Consider the following 24,300-nt stretch of genomic DNA (forward strand, 5'->3'; position numbering starts at 1 on the left):
CTCCAGCTATGCATGAAATGAAAAATATTTTCAACATACATCCAACTTCCAAAGTTCAGCATAACAAAACATTAAAAATTCCAGTTTATTTTGATTAGTTCTTAATCCTTTTTCCCCCAAACATTTTTGGCACCAAATAAACTTTTGCTAAAATTAGTATTTTCCTTTGAGATTACCTGCATGATCAAGATTGCTAAAATAAGGGGTGGGGGAGAAGGCTGATAGACAAGAACATCTATATAACTATTAGAAAAACATTTCTAATCAAGAAATGAATTGGTACTTACCATTGTGTGCATACACTTAGATCAATGCCTGTCAGAGCCTTACAACAACGAATAGCAGTCTTAATCAACACAGAGGGGTCTTTTTCTGGGTCTGGTCCATCCAACGAAGGAGACCAGTGGCCTCCAATGGCCATGGCTTCATCCTTGCCTTTCATGCCCACTAAAAACTAATTTAAAACAAAGAATCATTTACATATATTATGCAACTTGTCAAATTACAAATGAAATGCTGGAAAAGTAAAGGAACAAACCTTTCTAATATCATTTTTACTACCTCGGGTATCTGTCAGTCAAGGAAGAGTTCAGTTCATCGTGTTCCACACTGCATTTCAGCAATGGAATAGGATTTATACATCATAACTCATCCTTCTAAAATATTTCCTCAGATAAAAAGTTCTTTTAAAGAAACAAGCTATAATTCAAAGTTTAAGAGCATCCTGATACACTAAACCCATTATCACTAAGATCTTACTATGCTTCAAATATAAAACATCAAAACGACAGTTGAACTAGTGACATACAAATAAGATATAGCCGTTAATCTGCAATGAGAAAAACATCTACATCATTGAATGCCGTAACTATATTAAAATTAGATATAAAATCAACAAAATTTAAATGGTAGTATTTTTTAATTCTATATATACACAGTTAGAACTAAGCAAAGCAAATATACACCTAAAGTTTAAATAAATGTTTCACTTTACCTTAACAAGTCTAGCAGGATGTTGAAATCCATCTCGAAGTTCTTGTGGGTCTTCAGCAAGAGCACATGACTTATGATACAAATCTTCCATACTAGGGCTAGCCATCAGCATTACCTATTATAGTCAAATAATTCAATCCTGTCAAAAGTCTAAAGTAATGTAAAAAAATGAGAAGCACTACTAATTATCCTTACATAATAGATATCTGAAGTTTTTTATAAAAAAGGAAAGTAAAACACTATAGCAGAAATGGTATTAGATACCTTATAATTACATAGTTTTAACTTTTCAAGGAATGCTTTTTGATCAATGTTTTTCGAATAGCAGAAAACTAATGACCATAAACAATGTACTGAATGTTACCCTGAAGACTCACATATAGTGCATTCACCCAACATTACATTTTTATCTGGGGCTACCAGAAGTCATAGAACATTCTAAAAAGCTCAATAAAATGAACTTCATCTTCACATTTTTATAAGGTTCAAAATGTTAAAGCAATAACAACATTTTTACAGCTCAAGAGTTAAGGCAAAAAGAGGTTAAATTACTTAAATAACCAAAACAGAATCTGGGAGACAAGAAGAAAACACAGGCATTCAGATCTTAAATGTAATAACCACTTTCTGAAGATTAATTCCACATACATTCTTAATATGAATAACTACTCCGAAATTTTAGTTGTGTATCACAAAATACAAACCTTTGCACTGTATAAGTGATCAGCATCTGGTGGATCAAGAATGGCCATATTTTTCTCTAAGGAGTCTACTTCTCTGTGCATTACATAAAAATTGCAGTAATTTCCCAGCTGAAATGGTCTTGACAAAGGAAAAGCATCCACCCATGTAAACTGAGCATCAAAAAAGTCACTAGGTATATATAAATTCTGATAACGGCGCCTTAGTTCCATCATGTCACAACTAGGACTGAAAAACAGACATAAGGAGTGAATAAAGAGCCTTGACACCAAATACTATGCAAAGATTCATTCAATTCTAAAGCTAAATATATAATCTGATACAGTTAACAGCCAGCTGAAAATGAACAGTCACTGTTAATGAATGAGCTATAGATTTACATAGAAGTACATGAAAATGTCATTTTCAAATATGTTTACTTACAGCTTTGAATAAATAACTAGTATCTACGTGTTACCGTTATTTCTTTATTTTTTGTGTGTAGCTTAAAATTCATTTAGACAAGACCCTTTGAAATAACTTCAAGCTCCAGAAAAGATCTGAACAAAAGCAATTCTGCCTCAGTTGAAGCTGCATTTTTGAGAAAATTATGATTCATATAAAATGGATATAAAAAAGGAATAAGAGTGGTACCAATTAGTATGAGTGCTCCTCAATCAGGTTTATACAGTGTCGGAAAAAATACAACCTTTATTCTACAGTAAGATCCCAGATCAGGCATAGTTAATTTAAAATTAAATATAAAAGTCTACATGAAAACAAAATCCAAACGTTTTTTGGATTATCCACATCTCCATACCTCTCTATCTAATGATTAAGATCCATACCTGATTATCTACTATGTAAAGAGAGGGTAAGTTTCTTGCCTTTTAAATCTGGCATAATGAATTTTTTTTTTTAAAGGATGATTTACTTTTTCCTAAGAAACAGAGCTTTTAAAGGAGAGAAACTCAAAAGTAAATCAATCTGGTTAATAGGCCAAGAGATTTCTGTTAAAAGCATAATGAAAAGTGGAAAACACCAATAGTCTGTAAGATGAAAAGATAACTACACCGTCCTTTCAAATGACAACTAAAGGCAAGAGTATGTAATATGAACTAATGTATCTACAGGGATGTCTTTTTATGTGAAACCTAAAAATAAGAAATATAGAATGGGGCTTCCCTAGTGGCACAGTGGTTGGGAGTCCACTTGCCGATGCAGGGGACATGGGTTCGTTCCCCGGTCCGGGAAGATCCCACATGCCGCGGAGCGGCTGGGCCTGTGAGCCATGGCCGCTGAGCCTGCGCGTCCGGAGCCTGTGTTCTGCGACGGGAGAGGCCACAACAGTGAGAGGCCCGCGTACAGCAAAAAAGTAATGAGGTGAAACTGTGAAGATTTAACTTGGAAGGAGAAAGACAGCTGCTCAACTTATATCCTAAGTATCAGCTCCTCCCAGAATAGCATTCTAGACTGGGAACAGATGAGTTTAAAAGCAGAGCTGCTCTAGTTAATATTTCTGGGGCTGGAGAAGTGGTTTTGTTTCCAATGAATTTCTCTGAAATATGCAGACAAGATATTTTTTAAGTATACAAGTAAGCAGGGATAACAAGAAAACTAGTAAAAATTAAGAATAGTTGATGATTTGACCACATGCAAGAGTAAATGAACATCTACTACATTAACAATTAAGCAAAGTCATCAAGCAAGATTTTTTTGGGCACTGAGTAGCTTAAATACTACACTGATTTACTCAATCTAGAACTGAATAAATAGAAATTTTAACTTTTGTAGGCCAGTATTATGAATATTAATTATTATACTTTGCTGAAATGCAGCAATACCCTCTCAAGACACTGCGCACAGTTATTTGTTCCTATGCCGAACAGCTTTAAACACTATTAATAATTCATTTTTCTTATTTTACTGTAAATTTGTTTTTTCCATCTATTAATTTATCTTACACACAATTGCCAGCCCCGAGACCTTTAGATGATTCTTCCTTTCCATTAGAGCAAATTAGTCATTTACCAATTTGCCTCTACATGAATTACGATTTTGCAGCTATTACCTAGCTGGTCACCACATCCCAACCACCACTGAGTATCTACAACTGCCATACACTGGGTTATAAGTGCTTTAGATACATGAAATCAACTCAACCTCACAATAATTCTGCTAGTTGATATAAGTTCCATTTCAAAAGTGAAGCTCAGAAATTCTTGGTAACTTTCTACTTACCTCTGATTTCAAAGGCTAAAAAATGTATTGATGTATACACACACATGTGTATATGTTACGTGTCTTGTGAGTATATATGTAGACCTGTGTTTCTATTACACTACATGGCCACAGCTAACTTAAAATAATTGGTCACTACTGTATCATTACTTCATCATACACAATGAACTATGTATGCCCTTAGTAAAGTTATCAATAAATCTCAATCTTAAATTATTTTACCTTTAAGGAACTACTCCATTACAGAGGGGCTGCCTTTTTCAGTGGCTGGTATCTTTAATGAGTGTATGAAAATAATGCACTCTTGCAAAGAACTAAAATGCTACTTCAAATGCATTTCTGCCCTTATATAACTAAGAGCACCAAATGTCAGGAAATGAAAGTTGTAAGAAAAATATCTCTCAATGTATCACATTCCTCCAAATTACACAAAATTATGAAACTAGTAATTTAAGAAAACGATGGGGAAAAAAAGAACTTACCAATCTAAAGAAAACTTTGAAAACTGAACTGTGTAACGTGGAACAACACGTCGAACTCTCCGAGGTGACCGTTCTCTCTCTCTTCGAGGAGATCTCTCCCGGGAACGTTTTCTCTGAGGAGATCTTTCTCTGGATCTACGTCTTTCTCTCTCCCTTTCACGACTTAAAGCAAATTTTTCTAAAATTACTATTATTTCTGGCATTACTGAAGAGTTCTTTAGTGAAATAAATGTCACAGGTAATATAAGCAGAAATCCATAGTATACATTTTTAAATAACTTTTTGAAAATTGTGGTAAAATATAAATAATATAATAAACTTACCATTTTAACGATTTTGAAGTATACAGTTCAGTGGCATTAAGTGCATTCACACTGTGCAACCATCACCACCATCAAAAGTATACTTTTAAAAACATACCTTCGGTCATCTTTTCTGTTGGGCGCTTGATCCCCTCTGTCATTTCTTCCTGAAAATCTGGATGGTGGATCTAACCTTCGTGCTGGTTGTGGCTGTGAAACTATACGGACAGGAGGTTGCAATAAACCAGCTTTAAAAGACACAGAAAAAGATGTTTTAATTTATTTAAATGAAGCTCAAAAGTATTACTTGGTCAAATTTTATACACAAAAATTTGGCTAATATTTTAGGTTTTGTGACCCATAAATGGTAAATTGTAGAGACCATCTGCATATTTGTATATTTTAAAATAATTGTTTAAAAATGTAAAAACCATTTTTAGCTCAGGGACCATAGAAAACCAGGCCACAGACCAAATCCAAGAGCTGTAGTTTGCCAATCTCTGACCTACAGATATTAAACCAAAGACCGCTATACAACAAGACATTCGCAGAGCACCAAAGTATCATCCAGACATTATCCACACAAAGAAAAAGAACCTCTATAATGGAGAGATCTACGGCCACCACTTGACCAAGTAATCAAATTTAACATCAATAATAGTAGAAGAATCTAACTACACATGCCTTCTAGTATGATGCAGTATGAATTAGAAAACATCACCTATAATGTAGTCTTGCCAAAAGCCTTTAGACTTAACTTCTAGTTTATAGTTTATATGGCAGAATGAGAAACAAGGTGAAAGTATCACAAGGAATCAAGACAAATCCAGAACACAACATTCCGAAAGAATCTACAAGTCAACTAGACCAATTTCTTAAAAAGTCAATGTTATAAACGAAGAAACAAAAAGTGGGAAACCATTTTGGAATAAAAAAGACTAAAGAAACATAACAAGATACAACACATGAAACTTGACTACCTTTTCGTTTAGGAAACAAAAAACAACCTTTTTAAAAGACATTTCGGAGACAACTGGGGAGGTCTGAATATAAACAGGGTATCTAAATGCTTTTTCTTAGAAGTGACAGTAGATTCTGGTAATATAGGAAAGGATTCTCTTTTAGGAAAGGCATGCTTAATATAAACAGGGGTGAAATGTCATAATGCTTGCATTATGACCACTCACAGCAGTGTTTTCAGAAAACAAAAACTAGAAACAATCCAAACGTTTAGCAAAGAAAAACATATAAACTGTACAATATTCATACAATGGAATATTGTACAATATTCATACAATGGAATATTGTGCAATAATGAAATCAAAGAAACTAGAGCCACATGGAATAAATATGAAAAACTTTAAAACATAATGTTGAACAAAAGTCTTACACAAAACATTATATAGGTGGAATCACACATTATGTAAAATTCAAAAACAAAGCTAAAGTATATTTATGAGCATGCATACTTAGAGTAAAACTATTAAAAAAGAAAAATAGTTAACAAGTAGTGATTACATGGGTGCTCATTTTAATAGCTCATTACACTGAAATCTGTTTTATAACTTTGCTATATTTGTGTCAATTTATGATAAGAGAAAATGCCACAATTACATTTTTAAAAAATACTAATTAAGTAGACTTCTGCTAAAGTCAAGGCTATCATTTTTAATATTATTTTGATAAGAAAATGTACAGAGTTTCAAATTATCAACTTGCAAAAGAAAATTTAAAACACAGCTCAGGGCTTCCCTGGTGGTGCAGTGGTTAAGAATCAATCTGCCAACGCAGGGGAAACGGGTTTGAGCCCTGGTCCGGGAAGATCCCACATGCCACGCAGCAGTTAAGCTCACACGCCACAACTACTGAGCATGTGCTCTAGAGCCTGCGTGCCACAACTACTGAAGCCTGCATGCCTAGAGCCCGTGCTCCGCAACAAGAGCAGCCAATGCAATGAGAAGCCCATGCACCGCAATGAAGAGCAGCCCCTACTCGCCACAGCTAGGGAGAAACCCACATGCAGCAACGAAGACCCCATGCAGCCAAAAATAAATAAATTAAAAAAAACAACAACAACAACAACAAAAACCCCACACAGCTCAGGGACTTCCCTGGTGGGGCAGTGGTTAAGAATCCACCTGCCAATGCAGGAGACACGGGTTTGAGCCCTGGTCTGGGAAGAACCCACATGCCGCGGAGCAACTAAGCCCGTGCGCCACAACTACTGAGCCTGCGCTCTAGAGCCCACGAGCCCAAACTGCTGAAGCCCATATGCCTAGAGCCCGTGCTCCGCAACAAAGAGAAGCCACCACGGTGAGAAGCCTGCACACCACAACGAAGAGTAGCCCCCACTCTCCGCAACTAGAGAAATCCGGTGGGCAGCAACGAAGACCCAACGCAGCCATAAATAAATTTATTTAAAAAAAAAAAAAAAAGAAAAGAAAACAATAAAACAGCTCATTTATTTGATGCACTATGGTTCAATGAGTAAAGTGCTGCCAGCAGACTCTACATGTATATAAAATGTTATGTTCATTAAGAAAATAAGGCTCAAAACATTTTCTTCTGTAAATGACAAGATGCCAATAGGGGGACAGGGGATTATTAGTTTTGATATTTAAGTTCACAAAGAGTATGTCTTTGAATAAGAGAAATAAAATAAAACACTTCCAAATCGCTATACAAGTAGAAGTGCTTAACACAGATATTTAAGTTTCCTTTCAAGTATTCTGGAAGTTCCTGCCTTTTTTGTAATTAATACCATACTCTCATTATTTCAATAACCGAACAGTTGTGTGTTAGTCTGAACCCTAAAAGGAAAAGATACATTGCATGTAATACCTTTCTGCTGTGGCTGCTGTAATAAAGGCTGGGGCTGTGTCTGCAATAGTGGCGTAATAGAGGCTGCTGAAATCTGTGCCTGCAGCAGTGACTGGGGCTGGGGCTGAGCCTGAACACCAAATGTCGTCTGTGGTGCAATTGGCTGAAGTACGGCAGGAGGAGTCTTCAGTAAAGGTTGGGTTTGCGACTGATTCTTAACAAAAATAAAGAAAAAAAATTTTTAAAAAGAAAAATCTTTGTAAATTGGAAGACCCAACCACCAAGTTTTCATAATACCTATTTTATATACCTGATTTGGTAGTGTTTGAATTCTTTGTGCATTCCATTTAAAAGGCATATTGGGATTATACGTAGCTTCAACCAATACTCTGTCACCCGCTTGGGGGGTTTTCCCTTTGACAGCGCTAAAAAAAAATTAAGGTAAATACGAACACAATTAGAAGAGATTCCTCCAAAAAAGGTTTACATATTTAGCATTTTAAAGTAAACTATACCAGAAATGGAAGCCTAAAAAGCTTTTTTAAAAAATAGACATACCTCCTAGACTTATGTTTAGAACTGATCGTATTTCAACCTTGCTTTATAAACAGTTTCAAGTGTAAGAGATAATTTTCTACCCTGTATCCTCCTAATACTTTGTCCCTCCCTCTAAAGCACTTTCTTTTATAACCCAAGAGTAAGATTTGCCTTGGGCTTTGGAAAGAGAGAAATGCAGAAAAGATGGAAAACAGGAGACCCACTTGTACAGAAAAAGCTTATATAGTAATTAAACAATTTCCCAAACAAAGTATTTCTAAGGAAGCTAATTAGAAATACCTAAGGAAATATATATTTCCTGCAACCACCACAACACTAACAAAATACTATTTCAAATTCATTAATTAGTCATTTATTCTGTTTTTTAAAATAAATTTATTTAATTAATTAATTTTATTTTTGGCTGCGTTGGGTTTTCGTTGCTGGGCGTGGGCTTTCTCTAGTTGCTGTGTGCGGGCTTCTCACTCTCGTGGCTTCTCTTATTGCAGAGCACAGGCTCTAGGTGCGCAGGCTTCAGTAGCTGTGGCACATGGGCTCAGTAGTTGTGGATTGTGGGCTGTAGAGCACAGGCTCAGTAGTTGTGGTGCATGGGCTTAGTTGCTCCACAGCACATGGGATCTTCCTGGACCAGGGCTCAAACCCGTGTCCCCTGCATTGGCAGGTGGATTCTTAACCGCTGCGCCACCAGGGAAGCCCAAGTCATTTTTAATCCTATCATTTTTTCAACTAAAATATTTTACATACATGTCATTAGATATGTCAAACAAAAGATTAAATTTTAAAAGGCATATGACTATTTCAATTTTTTTTTTTTTTTTTTTTTTTGCGGTACGCGGGCCTCTCACTGTTGTGGCCTCTCGCGTTGCGAAGCACAGGCTCAGGACGCACAGGCCCAGTGGCCACGGCCCACGGACCCAGCCGCTCCGCGGCATGCGGGATCCTCCCGGACCGGGGCATGAACCTGCGTCCCCTCAACCGGCAGGCGGACCCCCAACCACTGCGCCACCAGGGAAGCCCAACCTCTTCAATTTTTAATCTCACTGTAAAGTCTGCTCATGAATAGCTAGAAATGTAAACTCACTCCTACAAATACATTTATAAAGAATTCATGATGACTACTTTGTTCAATAATAAAAAGACATCTTCAGTCACATTCTCCATCAAAAAATGTCACAGGGGACTTTCCCTGCTCGCACAGTGGTTAAGAATCCACCTGCCAGTGCAGGGGACATGGGTTCGGGCCCTGGTCTGGGAAGATCCCACATGCCACAGAGCAACTAAGCCCGTGCGCCACAGCTACCGAGCCTGCGCTCTAGAGCCCGCGAGCCACAACTACTGAGCCCGTGTGCCTAGAGCCTGTGCTCCACACCAAGAGAAGCCACCACAATGAGAAGCCCACGCACCACAACGAATAGTAGCCCCCTGCTCGCCACAACTAGAGAAAGCCCATGTGCAGCAACGAAGACCCAATGCAGCCTAAATCAATTAATTTAAAAAAAATGTCACAGGTACAGGTTGAATGATTAAAGCAGAAAATTAGAGCTAAACCATAATTCCATGCCACAATTAAGTAGGTGTCTTATCAATATACTTAATGCTAAATACAAGAAGGCATTTGTCAACACCTAATGAAGTTTACCTAAGCTGAAAGAATACATCTTCATCCACAAATCCAAATGTATCATGTAGTTTTGTAACCACCCCTGTAAAAACACGCTGTTTCTGAGGTTGTGTCTGTTGCTGACTGGACCTTGGTGTTGGATATGATACAGTTATCTGAGCTGCTGGTTGAGGAGTTGACAAGCTAAGGCTTGTAGGCAGTCCGACAGCCGGCTATAAAACAAAATCAACACCAAATTAAGGTAATGATATGAAGCAGTCTAGAACTTAAAACTAGTTAAAAATAGCTCAAAATGCTAAAAACAATTTGAAGTTAGAAAACACATACGTACACCTTGAAGATGAAAATCAAGTCTGAAAAATTACGTTATTTTTGATCGATTTCATGATTAAGTTCCCTCAGATCAAAGTTTCCATAGGACGTTTCAGGAAAAAGTCACCACAGCAATGAGTTAAAAAAACACCGCATACTCTACCCCCTCTTAGAAATTCAAAATCCATAATGGCATAACAAAGACTCAGGAAAGTCCTAGATAAGTGAAATAAGTCAGAGAAAGACAAATATATATATGATCTCACTTATATGTGGATCCTAAAAAAAACAAAGAATTCATAAAAACAGAAAACAGATTGGTGGCTGCCAGAGGAGGGGGTGTGGTGGGGGAAATGGGTGAAGGTGTTTGAAAAGTACAAACTTCCAGTGGGGATGTAACGTACAGGATGGTGATTACGGTTAACAATACTGCATCCTACATTTGAAACTTGCTACGAGAGTAGATCTTGAAAGTTCTCATCAGAAGAAAAAAGAAATTCACTTACATGAGGTGATGCACGTTAACTAAACTGACTGTGGAAATCAGCTCACAATATATATGTATTATTAAATCATGCTGTACACCTTATACTAATACAATGTTATATGTCAATTATATCTCAAACTGGGAGGAAAGGTAACACTTTCATTGGTCTTTTCTGACACCATCAAACATGAATAACAACATATTACTGATTAAAACTTCTGTATGTAAACAGAAATAAAACCATTAAAAAGAAAGGATCATCTGATTCTTCAACTCAAATGAATTCCATAATTTGTTTTACACCTGCCCAATAAAGCAAGTCTCTAAGTTCTACAGTTAAAAAGAAAAATTAAGTCCTATATATATATTAAAGGAACTCAGCATTTCTTAAACTGTAGCCACAAAATTTTCTCACAAAGTTTCTTTAACATAGTAAGACAAGACATAATGCTTTATGGGCACACTTTGGGAAGTGTTATTCTAAGCAAAGACTAACTTTTACAGCTTTTCTATTCAGTCTGAAAATCCTACTATTGGAGATTGAAAATAGGACGTAGGTGTTCATCAATTTTACTTCTTTTTTTTTTTTGGTTGTGCAGCATGTGGGATCTTAGCTCCCTGACCAGGGATCAAACTCACACCCCTTGCAGTGGAAGCACAGAGTCTTAACCACTGGACCACCAGCGAAGTCCCAATTTTAGTTCTTTAATAAATACAAAGTGAGGTTTATTTCTCAATTGAAGTATACTTTATCTTTTTAAAGTAACTAACAGGTTCAAGACTATAAAGGTACAAAAGGTTATACAGTAAAAAGCTTTTCACCTATTCCTGTTCCTTAGCTACCTAGTTCCCTATCCATGGGGCAATCACTGTCTCCAGTTATTATTAGAAGTTCTGCTTTCTTTTTAACAGTTGCATACACCAGGGGTCAGTGAACCACAACCCACGGGGCAAATCCAGCCCACAGCTTATGATCTTTACACAAACTTACAAGCCAAGGGTCGTTTTTACACTTTTTTTTTTTCTTTTTAGGTTGCGGCGTGTGGCTTGCAGGATCTTAGTCCCCCGACCAGGGATCGAACCCAGGCCCTTGGCAGTGAAAGCACAGAGTCCTAACCACTGGAGTACCAGGGAATTCCCAGTTTTTACACTTTTAAAGAATTGTTTAAAAAGAAAAAAAAATATGCAACATAGACTGTAAGTGGTCCACAAAGCCTAAAGTAGCATTACATATTGAAAGTTGACAAACTTTTTAATGTTGCTGAAAAATCAAGCTGATAATGCAACACAATAACTCACCTCCTAAGATCGAAGTAAAAAAGATATAACATGTACAAAAACATTCTTAAAAATACTAGCTACAAAGAAAATGTAAAAGCCAAAATCAGTATTAAATTTAAAATAAGACCTCATATTTATTCAAACTAGATCACAGCAGGAACAGCAATCAAACAGCATAAAAGAAAAAACAAAAACATGTTTTCCATCTTTATTTAACATTATATTGCTAAAACTATTACATGAATCCAACAAATATTCATCTTTAAACCCTGAAAGAGGGAGTTCTCTGGTGGTCCAGTGGTTAAGACTCTGCGCTCCCAATGAAGGGGGCCCAGGGTTCAATCTCTGGTTAGGAAACTAGATCCCATATGCCACAACTAAGAGACCGCATGCCGCAAGTAAAGATCCCTCATGTCACAACGAAGATTCCGCACGCGGCATGCCGCAACTAAGACCCGGCACAGCCAGATAAATAAATAAATTAAAAAAAAAAAAAAAAAAAAAAAAAAACCCTGAAAGAAAACCTAGAATAGGAATAAAACTTTGGTCTACTTTTCATTCAGATATTCATAAGAAATAAAGTAATGCCAAACTAACCTGTGTTAACAGGGTCTGCTGTGGTTGCTGCAACTAAAAACAGGAAAAACAAACAAAAGCAGTAAAGATAAAAGAATCAATCAGAACTGCTGTTTCACAGATGTTTTACAAAAGGAAGAATTCCTATTAAATAAGTACTTTATTTCTAATTAAGAAATATGTGAAAAGTAACAGAGGTCATTAGGTATAAGGTTTCCTACAACTATTTTTAACAACTGCAGACCTTAAATATAACTAACTCATTCAATAATGATAAAGAATATATTTTTTTGTTATTTCAGAGGAATAACACCCACCAAAAAACCCCACAAGTCCCTAGAGGGGTAAATTTCTACTTCTGCCCCATATTAATTACCATGCTATAGAAATGATTCAATATCATCCGTAAGCTACCTGTATCAAAAATATTACTCGCTGTCCAATTCATATATATCCCCCTAATATGAGAAGCAGTCCTTACAGTCAGACTTGCCAAAGGTATGGGGACCATAAAGGACCATACACCCTGACATAGTTTCTCTGGCAATAGCGAAGTATAACACTACCAGAAAGCAAAAGGAATTGGTGGGAAGGGGGAAATTTTAAAACTCTGGAACAGAAGTAAACTTTCTGAAGCCTCAGGACTGTGTCTGTATTAACCATCAGGAGGGTCTCCAAAGAAATACTTATCCCTGCTTGCTCCCTGTCATCCTTCAGCATTCTTTTCAAGCTGCCCAGCTTGGAGTTGTCTATCATGCACTAGTGTCCCATGGTTACAGCTAGAAGAGCAGGAATCTCCTGATGATGCTTAATAGCTTGAGGAAAAGGTCTTTTTTCCTACTGCCCAGGTAAGCAGTCTGAGGAGAACATGGGCATCATTTCTGTGTTTGTGGATATCCTGGTCAGGGTAAGATTTGGATTTAGGTAAGATTTCCCTTGAGACATCCTTAATGCTTATTAGCTTCTAACTAGTGTTTTAAGCCCAATGGCAGAATCTGAAGATCACAGTTCTTCTGTTCATGACTTCTTATTTACTATGACTAATAAGCTTCCCAATAAATCTTTGTCAGACTTAAAAATAAGCTAGGAGAAAACAATCTATATGACATTCTAATTCAAAACACTGTTTACCTAGGTCGACATGTATTAAAGGTTAAATCTATCAAATTTCCATTTTTCTGTAAGTTAAAAATGGATGAATAATGGCATTTTTTTAGGGCAAGAACATTTGAGTACTGCCATTTTCATGTGGTTCAAAATAAAACACAGGCTTTAATAATGTATTTCTTAACAGTACTAAAAGTCTAAGGGTATCTGAAAACAAGATAGCCAACTTGGACCCCAATCTCTTATCAATTTTTTAGAAGTTTAAAGCAATTATTAGTGGGATACTATAATCTTCAGGGCAAATGAAACGCTTCTGAAACCTAACAGGCAAGGATGAAATTGGGGCATGGATCTAGGGACACGTGTTAATGGATTAAGAAGCCTCTTGTTTCTCCACAGTGTCTCTGGACCCAAGTTTTTGGTCCTTGTCTCTTGTATCCCCTTTTCCTCTCCTGACTGCTATACTTTCCTGAAGCTTCCTTAATGGCACTGAGAAGGGACAAAGACTACCTCTTAACCCTGGAAAACCTAGAATGGGTGCTTAGACTGGAACCCATCTAGATTTGAGCAAGTCAAACTCTTCTTTGCTTGATATGCTTCTCCTTGGGTTCACTTTGTTACCTCTTTCTACCATCCCAGATATAATAACCCTTGAAGAATATGATTAGAGTATAAGCTTAGGGAAAAAGAGCCAAAGAAACTTTTAGTCTAAGTAAGGAGTTTTCAAATTGTTCAAATGTGCCTTGGGAATAGGGGTGAGAACTACAAGGGGAGGCTTCCTCCCATTTTCAACACTATTTTTATATTTTATATATTAGGTTTCAATACACAATTTCATTAGGGGAAAAAAAGGCAGGGTTCCATTGTTTTAAATAAATACAGGCTGAAAGCCAAAGGTCTGTCTACGGTTTAGCTTCAAATGGGAAAAAGGAGCTTTTCATTTTCACATGTGGTCCAGTACAGCACAGTTGGGCTAGAGGTTTCAAATAAGAGTACTGGGCCAAAGACTCATTAATAGAGTGATTCTTTCCAGATTCTTCTGCATGCTTTCTTAGAAACATGTGACAAGGACTGGCTACTAGATGAGGATTTGAGTCTTCAGGACCTCTCTCCTGTCCTCCTCTCCCTTGGAGACATTCTGTTTTACCTACCACATTTCCTCCACCCCAAAAGAATTCAAATCACACATTAAGGCTACTGATGGGAAATAAAATCTACAAAAATTCAGTTGGAACAAATGACTTTTTATAAATCAGTTTTTAACATGGAAAATATAAACTAACCTGTTGTTGCACACTATACAAGGCCTGCTGAGGTTGTGAATATTGCTGGAAAAAAGATTTTTTAAAGAAAAATATGGACATTAGTTTTAGTCATTCTCAAAAAGCCATATACATATATATATACATTCAAATACATAACCAGAATTAAACTAAAAAGAAATTTTCTGGAACATCTACACTTCATCTAAAATAAACAAAATAATGATTACTTATACTTTGGGATTCATCAAGAATGGAATTTTACTCAAATAATTAAAATACAAGAACTTAAGAATTTTGACTATGCAACTACATCTCTCTGTATGTCCTGGGCATAAAGAATTTTTATCACCAGAATAAAACAATAAGCATAAGAGAACCCCACAACTATTCATTCTTTAAAACGTGAAGGTACCTACCCTAGCTACTCAGATTTGAAAGTTCTGCATGTCACATATTAAAACCTATTAAAGATTCACCTGTTGCAATGCTGCTGCTGCAGCTGCAGCTTGTTGCTGCAATGCTGCAGTTTGAGTTAACTGATAGTTTGCTGGGGTTTGTGTAGTAAGGCCTGCTGCTGCCAATGCAGTTTGCTGTGTGTAAATGGTAGGAGATGCTCCAAGGAGTGATGGCTGCTGAACACCCAATGCAGCTAAAATGAGATTAGAAAGAGGGGAAAAAAAAAAAATCAAGATTATTTGGATCCTGTCCATGAATTTTCAATGAGTGCTTAGTAATGAATTACAGTCTGTCACTGCTTAGTAAAAACCTAAAGAAAAATTTTACTAATGCTTGTTGAATTTAAATGATTCATGCCCCACCTCAGATTCCAATGGCTTTATATTAAATATATGCTCAAGTCATGACAGATATAAGAAAACATTAATCTATAAATTAAACTACAGAATGAACCCAACCAACCTTACCTAGACCAAGTGGCTAAAGTACCCTTGAGAAATATTTTTAGTAAGAAAAGCAGAAAATAAACCATCTTATTTTACTAATCTAGAATGTATTATCTTCAAGCAGATTAGAATCATACATTAAGGACAGCGTTGCTGGAAGTGATCCATCCTTAAAACATCCTACTGGAGAGAATTTTCATGTACTTCTACTCTATTAAAGAACTGTAAAACTAGGAAACAGACAATAGGAACAGTTTAAAAACACAAAGCACTAAACAGCAGTCTAGCACTGCACTTCCCCAAACTGTATCTCCTAGAGTAATGACTAGCTTCCTGGGACATTAAAGTTTGGGAAAAAGGGGTTCAAGGTTTAAAAAGTTTAGAAAACAGTGAATTAATAAGCACATATTTTTACTGCAGGACTCCTCAGAACCTTTAATATGCCACTAAGCATTGTGAATCTCAAAGAGGTCGCCATAAAAGCAATATTTGCTCATGTAACACTCCATTTTCCAAAGCATCTTGCTTATATCTGAGAATAACTAAAAAAAATTCTGCTCTATAGCTACTAAGTTAATAACCCTACAGAAAGAACAAGATTGTGCCTTACAGGAAAAGAACAGAAATCATTAATGAATTAACCAAAGCACATAGTCTAGAATCTACCAGAAAATCTTTAGAAGTGTGAGGTTCATCATCGATCAGTTGTTTAAGAGTCCAGGTTAATTCTACTCAAAAGTAAAACAAACCAACAACAAACTTAGGCAAAAACAAACAAACAAATCCCAGAAATCATGTTTGGAATTAATATAAATTACAAATTATCCCCTGCTAAAACACTGGTTTTTAAAAATTAAAAAAGGTTGAGGAAAAAAAAAAAAGAATCTAAGGTGGGGAAAAAAACCTACTGAATGTCCTGAATACACAATTCTAGACCCTCACAACATTAATCTCTTATTCCCTTTTTTTTTTTTGCGGTACACAGGCCTCTCACTGCTGTGGCCTCTCCTGTTGCAGAGCACAGGCTCCGGACGCGCAGGTTCAGCGGCCATGGCTCACGGGCCCAGCCGTTCTGCAGCACGTGGGATCTTCCCGGACCCGGGCACGAACCCATGTCCCCTGCATCGGCAGGCGGACTCTCAACCACTGAGCCACCAGGGAAGCCCTGTTTTTGTTTCTTAAATTTTTATTGGAGTACAGCTGCTTTACAATGTTGTGTTAGTTTCTGTTGCACAGCAAAGTGAATCAGTTATACGTATACATATATCCCCTCTTTTTTGGATTTCCTTCCCATTTAGGTCACCACAGAGCACTGAGTAGAGTTCCCTGAGCTACAGTAGGTGCTCATTAGTTACCTATTTTATACATAGTACTACATATATGTCAATCCCAATATCCCAATTCATCCCAATCTCCCTGCCCCGATATGTCTGTTCTCTACCTCTGTGTCTCTATTTCTGCTTTGCAAATAAGTTCATCTGCATCATTTTTCTAGATCTCTCTTGTTTTTAAGGTAAGTCAGAGGCCACAGATGGGCAGAAAGGAGAAACCAAGACTAACAAAGTTAATTTAAATAGAAAGAAATGAGGAATGACTTAACACCAACGTAAATTCAAAATGAAGTTAACTGCAGTGAGAATGGAGATAAAGGTAATGAAACCAGGGCACAGGTTCTAACCAGTAGTTCCTGTTAACCTTCTGAAACTGTGTGTAAAATTACAGACAAGAAAGTCCAAAGCTTTCATCAGATTTTCAAAAGGATAACGGACCCAAAAAAGGTTAAGAACCACTGTTTTAGGACAACAGAAGCAAAATTCTCTTGTAAACACAAGACAGGGAAAGAACCTAGGAAAAATTATTAGTATTTAAAATTCTTAGATTGGGATGTTCTGCACTTGACAAAAGTAACATCTTGTGATTCAAGTACCATACCCGCATGCATCTCCTTCACCCACCTGAGCTCTGACCTCAGATCTGCTGGTACCAATTTCCAGAACACTGGAAAGTACTGATAGCTGCCACAGAAGGGCTCAGGGCTAATATCTCAGAAAGAGCTCTTTTTTTTCCTACACAGCATTTAGTAAGTGGGATGATAGCTGATATCCACAATCTCTTTTCCACTGCTGACAGTCAATGTGATGAATTAGAAACTACAAAGCAGACTGATTGGTAGGAGAACTTTATGGGAAGGAAATTGACATTGTAGTAGTTGCTGCGCACTACTAGCTAGTTAATTCAAATTTTGTGAAATCACTGTGCATGTGGTTGTGGCTTTTATATGTCTGTATAATGTAGCTCTCTTTAAAATCATTTACCTTTGCGATTTTAACCTCAATAAAGTACATTTCATTAAAATTTATTAATGCTCCTCTTTTTTGTGGCTATCTAAGAAGGTATCCTTGAATACCTGTTCATAGCATTCTCCACTCTTCTTGTGAATTTCTATAATCAATATTCTGTAAGATAATTCTATACTTACAAAGTACAAAGGTATGAATCTCTGACTTAATCTTTCTCTCTCCATAAGTGGCCTAACACTTATCAGTTGGAGATTTTTTTCCAATTACCCAGATTGGAACAGTCTGTTCATTTATCTGTACCTGATTCAATATGATTGCTGAAGGCCTCATGGCCCATCTGAAACAGATATACTTATAACTATGTAACAATACTTCCACAGACAAACCTATGAAATGAGCCCTAAATGACCAAAGGCTACCAGAGGTTAATAAGTAAATCTAAGGGGTAAGTTTCCTTAAAGCTTTAAGGACAAATGTAAAATATATTATTTTCTAAAATGTAAAATCAGTTTTATATGACTGAAGCTTTCATTTTATGACATACTAGTAGTTATGACATACTGAATACCAGTGAACACACCATTAAAACACATAAGAGAAACCTGTCCCATCTGTTGTCCCTTGATCTTATCAAACTCACAAATTTAAAAATCCTTATTACCCTTATACCTAAGATGTATTATCCATCTTTACTAAGATGGGTGATCCTTCTAAAATAATAAAATTCAAAACCTCATATATATATATATATACACACACACACACATATGCATAACTGAATCACTTTGCTGTACACTTGAAACTAACACAACACTGTAAATCAGCTATACTTCAATCAAAAAAAAAAACTACTTAGAAGCAAACTTAGGCTAAAAAAACAAAAAATCTCTGGGACTTCCCTGGTGGCACAATGGTTAAGAATCGCCTGCCAATGCAGGGGACATGGTTCGAGCCCCGGTCTGGGAAGATCCCACATGCCACAGAGCAACTAAGCCCGTGCGCCACAACTACTGAGCCTGTTCTCTAGAGCCTGCGTGCTGCAACTACTGAGCCCACACGCCTAGAGCCTGTGCTCCGCAAGAAGAGAAGGCACCGCAATGAGAAGCCCAAGCACCGCAACGAAGAGTAACCCCTGCTCGCCGCAACCAGAGAAAGCCCGCACACAGCGACGAAGACCCAATGCAGCCAAAAATAAATAAATAAATTTACATAAATAAATAAAAAATAAAAACAAATAAAATAATAAAAAAACAAAAAACCCTCAAGCTAATCCGAGAAACTTCATTTTTTTCATCTTTTGCAAAATTTTTTAAGGCACTGGTCAAGCAATGCTTTATCCTTTGAAATTTCCATATATCAATATATGTTCAAAAGCAATCTTACACTGTATGGAAAGAAAAACAACATAAAGACATGGGGGATTCTCTTTATAACTTGTGGATTTACTAAAACACGTATAAACCCAAGTTTTAAATCAAGTGAACAAGTCTCCTAAGTGTCATCTTCAACTCAACATCCTTCCTAAAAAGTGATCTTTAAAGATTAGATTTCATAGAAATTCAAAACTTTTGATGCCCTCATACACAGATAACTTTCTTACAATCAGACAACTCACTGGTCAAGGCATTGCTATTGCTTTTGAGGTACTGTTCTAAGCCCATAATGTACCCAAATAACTGGAAATACTCATTACTTTTTAAGAATTAGAAATTAAGGCATTAAGAATAAGAAATTAAGGGAGTCAAAGGTACAAACTTCCAGTTGTAAAATAAATAAGTCATGGGCATATTAAAAAAAATTAAGGCACAAAATAGTATTTTAAATATAACATATTCTAAATGTTGTAATCTTCTATACTAACCACATTGTTCAATACACTAGCCACCAGTCATATATGGTTATTTCAATTTAAATTAGTGAAAAGTAAATAAAATTAGAAATTCAGTCCCTCAGTCACATTAACCACATTTCAAGGGCTCAAGAGCTACATGTGGCTAGTGGCTACCATATTAGATAATGAAGACACAGAATATATTCATCATCACAGAAAATTCTACTTAGTGGAGAGAACTGTTCTATAAAGAAGAGGCAAAGCCTTAAATAAGTCAGTGTTATATGGGAGTCTCTATAAAGATTAATAGCCTGGCAGACAACAGCTCTTCCACTCTCTTGAAGTCCCATGGAAGTGATGACTAGCGATCCTAGCCATAGTCTCTTCTAGCTACTACTCAAGTATGTTGGTCAACCCTCCCAGGAAGTTAAAGACACTATTTGTAATGTCATGATTTCTTCCATCCTTGAATGCCTCAGACATCTACCTAGTTTTCAACTCCATTTCTTTCAACGAGTTTTGTATCACCCAAAGTTAATATTCCAACTTTCAAGGTTACTTCCAATACATTTTCAGCTATAAGAGACCAAAATTATTTCCCAGATCATAAAACACATAGTGCAAGAGAAGCCACAAATGCATAAATATGAGTTGCACACTCAACTAAGGATAGAGAGACGGGCACTCACTGGTGTGTAGTTTGGTATGTTGATGCAGCTCTCATTGGATGAGAGCACAAATAAGGCGAGCTCAGAGGATAAGGGAGAAAATATGTATTAACAATGAGGCTTAACCTTAACAGATTTCTGTGCATTTTTTTTTTTACTCTTAGAACAATGTTTTGGAGACAGTTTCTTGTTACATAGCACTAGTAGTGTTTAACAAGAGTTAAGCCCACACCAATAGCAATCTTTTTGGCCATGCTGGCTTGCAGGATCTTAGTTCCCTTACCAGGGATCAAACCTGGGCCCCGGCAATGAAAGTGGGCAAAGCGCCGCATCCTAACCACTGGACAGCCAGGGAATTCCTGCAATCTTCTCTTTCTACCAAATGAGTTGGAAATATCCAGCTCTATCAAGAGATAACGAATATAAGTATACATAGTACATCAGCTATTATTTGTTTGAAAAGGATCATGAATCCTGCAGTTTAACAATTTGAACTTCTGACTCAAGAGATAGGGGTTTTAAAAGACAACCAGTGGGCCAGATTAAAGAGGTAGAAAAAATGAAGTCATATTTTATGGAAGCATCTTTAGTGTTCATCAACAAATGAATGGATAAAGAAGATATGGGGTATACATATACAATAGAATACTACTCAGCCATAAAAAAGAATGAAATCTTGCCATATGCAGCAATATGGATGGACTTGGAAGGCATTATGCTAAGTGAAGTAAGTCAGACAGAAGAAAGACAAATACTATACGATATCACTTATATGTGAAATCTAAAGAATACAACAAACCAGTGATTGTAACAAAAAAGCAGGTTCACAGATACAGAGAACAAACTAGTGGTTACCAGTGGGGAGAAGGCAGGGATGGGTAAGATTGGGGTGGGGGAGCGGGAGGTACAAACTACTGAGTGTAAGATAAGCTAACAAGGACATATAGTACAGCACAGGAAATATAACCAATATTTTGTAATAATTTTAAATGAAGTGTGACCTTTAAAATTTGTACAGGGGAGACTTCCCTGGCAGTCCAGGGGTCAAGACTCCATGCTTCCAATGCAGGGGGTGCAGGTTCCATCCCTGGTCAGGGAACTAAGATCCCACATGCTGCATGGCACAGCCAAAAATAAATAAAACTTTTTAATTAAAAAAAAAAAATTTGTATAGGGAATTCCCTGGCAGTCCAGGTTAGTACTGGGTGCTTTCATTGCCATGGGTCCGAGTTCGATCCCTGGTCAGGGAACTAAGATCCCTTAAGTCGCATGGCACAGCCAAAATAAATAAACTAATAAAATAAAATAAAATTCATATAAAACAATTTTAAATGAAGTCACATTTAAAACAATTGTATTAGCCTCAGTCACCTGTGTTAAAGTACCACATAGCACTATGATCTTAACTCCGGAACTAGTTCATTTTTTTGTCTATAGCCAGAATGTAGTCATCTTACAAATGGTCAAAGAAATGGGTGAGAAAATAGGTCTGAATTGGCTAAATCCACCCAAACATTTTAATACTGTTGCAATTATGTACATATACACATGCAAATATTTTGAGTCAAATATACTGAAGATACTCCTAAGTCACTATAATTAATCTAAGGGATATTTAAAGATTCAGTCAGTGATTTGCCAGCTCTCTCTCTCAATGTCCCTTTACACGACAGAAGATTGTTAAGCTTTCAAACCTTAAAGCTCTGGTCCCGGCTTCCCTGGTGGCACAGTGGTTGGGAATCTGCCTGCCAATGCAGGGGACACGGGTTTGAGCCCTGGCCCGGGAGGATCCCACATGCTGCGGAGTAACTAGGCCCACGCACCACAGCTACTGAGTCTGTGCTCTAGAGCCCGCGAGCCACAACTACTGAAGCCCACATGCTTAGAGTCTGTGCTCTGCAACGAGAGAGGCCAGCACAGTGAGAGGCCCATCCACTGCAACGAAGGGTAGCCCCCGCTCTCTGCAACTAGAGAAGGCCCGAGTGCAGCAACAAAGACCCAATGCAACCATAAATAAATAAAGAAACAAACAAATAAATAAATAATAAAATAAAATTTAAAAAAAAAAAAAAAAGCTCTGGTCCCAATTATGACTGTCATTGAATATGTAATACAGCACTTCAGCTAGGAGATAGAAAAGAGGGTAAATATTTAAAAAGAAGTATTTCAGTGTAGGAGAAATGAGGCTGGAAATACAGAAGATCCTGAATACCATCTCAAGGAGTTTGAACTGTATTCTAAAAGTCCTTGAAGATATCTTTGAGGATGAATAAAAGAACAGAGTAATGGAAGAAACAATAACCACTATTTTGAGGTCCTAACATTGGACTCTTCTGTGACCTTCTGTTGATAAACAAATTTCTTCACTTTTCTGGGCCTCAAATTCTTCATCTGTTAGAAAAAAGAACTGAGACAGAATCTAGTTCAGGGCCCATTCAGCTTCAGAAAGTTCAGTAATTTAGATAGAAATTATGCTTTAGGAATATCATATCTGACTGGAGCTGGGGGAGAAAAAATAAGCAACATATCCAGTAAAAGAGGAAAGCAAATAAAAGCAGTGAGAACTTAATAGAGAATAATAAATATAGAGTATGACTAAGTGATACATGGGGAAAAGAGCATCCTGACTTAAGTGAATGATTTACGGTAAGCATCACAGATTAGGATATAAAGCTTTGGGAAACGTATGGACGGGCCTGAAAGTTAGGTGAGAGACTTTGGCATAAGATCTGCAAGCAAGAGAAAGCTGATGCAGTTATCTACATGTAAAGTGCAAAGGGCCTAAATGTAAAATAGAGGAATATATTTGAGGCATTTTCAAGGGGGGAAAAAGTCAAGGTTTGATATATGTTTGAATACGGGAAATAAAGGAAAAGAAAATTAAATGACAGACATGTAGAAATTACTAACTCCTTAACTGAACAGACTCAGCATCAAAATTAATCAGAAACAATTCAAATACTGATCTTGGACTTTACGACAGATTTCAGCAATAAAGTGCTAGTGTGCATGCTTTTACTGAAGTTTTTAATCTTATTTTAAATACGTCACCTGTGTGAATGCACTGAAATTTTCAAATCACTGTTAGCTGAGAATTTTCAGAGTTAGTACAAATGCAAGATAACCTTGCTAGAAAATGGAATAGCAAAGCCATTAACTGAACAAAACCACCTTAAGTTATATACAAAAAGGAAACAGTAATTTTTTATATTGCTTTCAGGAGAAAATGAGTCAGATACATAGCCACAAAGATCAAAATATTTCATTTGAACTGAATTATTCAGTTAACCTTTTTCTGTTGCGTGATTATTTGATTTATGACATTGACCTCTGATACTAATATATCTGGCATGCATATATATATATATTTTTTTTTTTTTTTTTTTTAACTAGAATAAAACAGGTAGCTATACTATTACCCAGATTAAGTCCTTTTAATGCTCTTTGCTGAAATTTTTTCTCAAATTGTAGTTGAAGCTGCCAGGAGAAAACTTAAGGCATTATATACTTAGGCTAAAATGTTCTCCATTGAAATGAGGTGTAAATAAAACTATAAGGTTTTTAAGGTGTAAACAAAATTCTAATTGCCTTAGGGTTGAAAAAAATTCAACTTTGATAGAAATTAGCTTGGCTCTGAGAATCAACTCTAATAAGATAATGATTAGTCACAAAGACTTGAAAATGAAGGCTAGAAAATATTATATCAGGCTTTCAGGAAACAGCTCAAAATATAGCACCTAAAAATTAAATATTTTAATAAAAACATTGTCACTAGAATTCCACTTAGAAACTACTCCAGGATTTTTGTCAGAAAACTAAGCACAGATGCTAACAAAACACTTGCCTAGTTACTGAAGTCATAATGTATCAATA

General features: G+C 36.5%; 1 protein-coding gene and 1 non-coding gene across 4 annotated transcripts in view; both read right to left on the bottom strand.

Annotated features, from left to right (window-relative positions):
- CCAR1 (cell division cycle and apoptosis regulator 1) overlaps positions 1-24,300 on the bottom strand; it is a 53,495-nt gene that overhangs the window by 25,285 nt on the left and 3,910 nt on the right. For 2 of the 3 annotated variants that reach the window (XM_065894782.1, XM_065894781.1), the window contains exons 3-13: positions 15,203-15,375; positions 14,745-14,789; positions 12,376-12,408; positions 9,717-9,910; positions 7,830-7,944; positions 7,541-7,733; positions 4,818-4,947; positions 4,398-4,559; positions 1,698-1,923; positions 995-1,108; positions 288-454 (exon numbers count right to left, since the gene is read on the bottom strand). In XM_065894782.1, the coding sequence (XP_065750854.1) occupies positions 288-454; positions 995-1,108; positions 1,698-1,923; positions 4,398-4,559; positions 4,818-4,947; positions 7,541-7,733; positions 7,830-7,944; positions 9,717-9,910; positions 12,376-12,408; positions 14,745-14,789; positions 15,203-15,375 (1,552 nt within the window). The remainder of the gene's footprint in view (positions 1-287; positions 455-994; positions 1,109-1,697; positions 1,924-4,397; positions 4,560-4,817; positions 4,948-7,540; positions 7,734-7,829; positions 7,945-9,716; positions 9,911-12,375; positions 12,409-14,744; positions 14,790-15,202; positions 15,376-24,300) is intronic. The other variant, XM_065894783.1, reaches the window with a different exon arrangement.
- Positions 586-650, bottom strand: LOC136136733 (small nucleolar RNA SNORD98). Its single transcript, XR_010656672.1, has one exon. It is a non-coding gene; the product is annotated as a small nucleolar RNA SNORD98 (small nucleolar RNA).

The sequence above is a fragment of the Phocoena phocoena genome, chromosome 16 (assembly GCF_963924675.1).
Source record: "Phocoena phocoena chromosome 16, mPhoPho1.1, whole genome shotgun sequence".
Classification (NCBI taxonomy): Eukaryota; Metazoa; Chordata; class Mammalia; order Artiodactyla; family Phocoenidae; genus Phocoena; species Phocoena phocoena.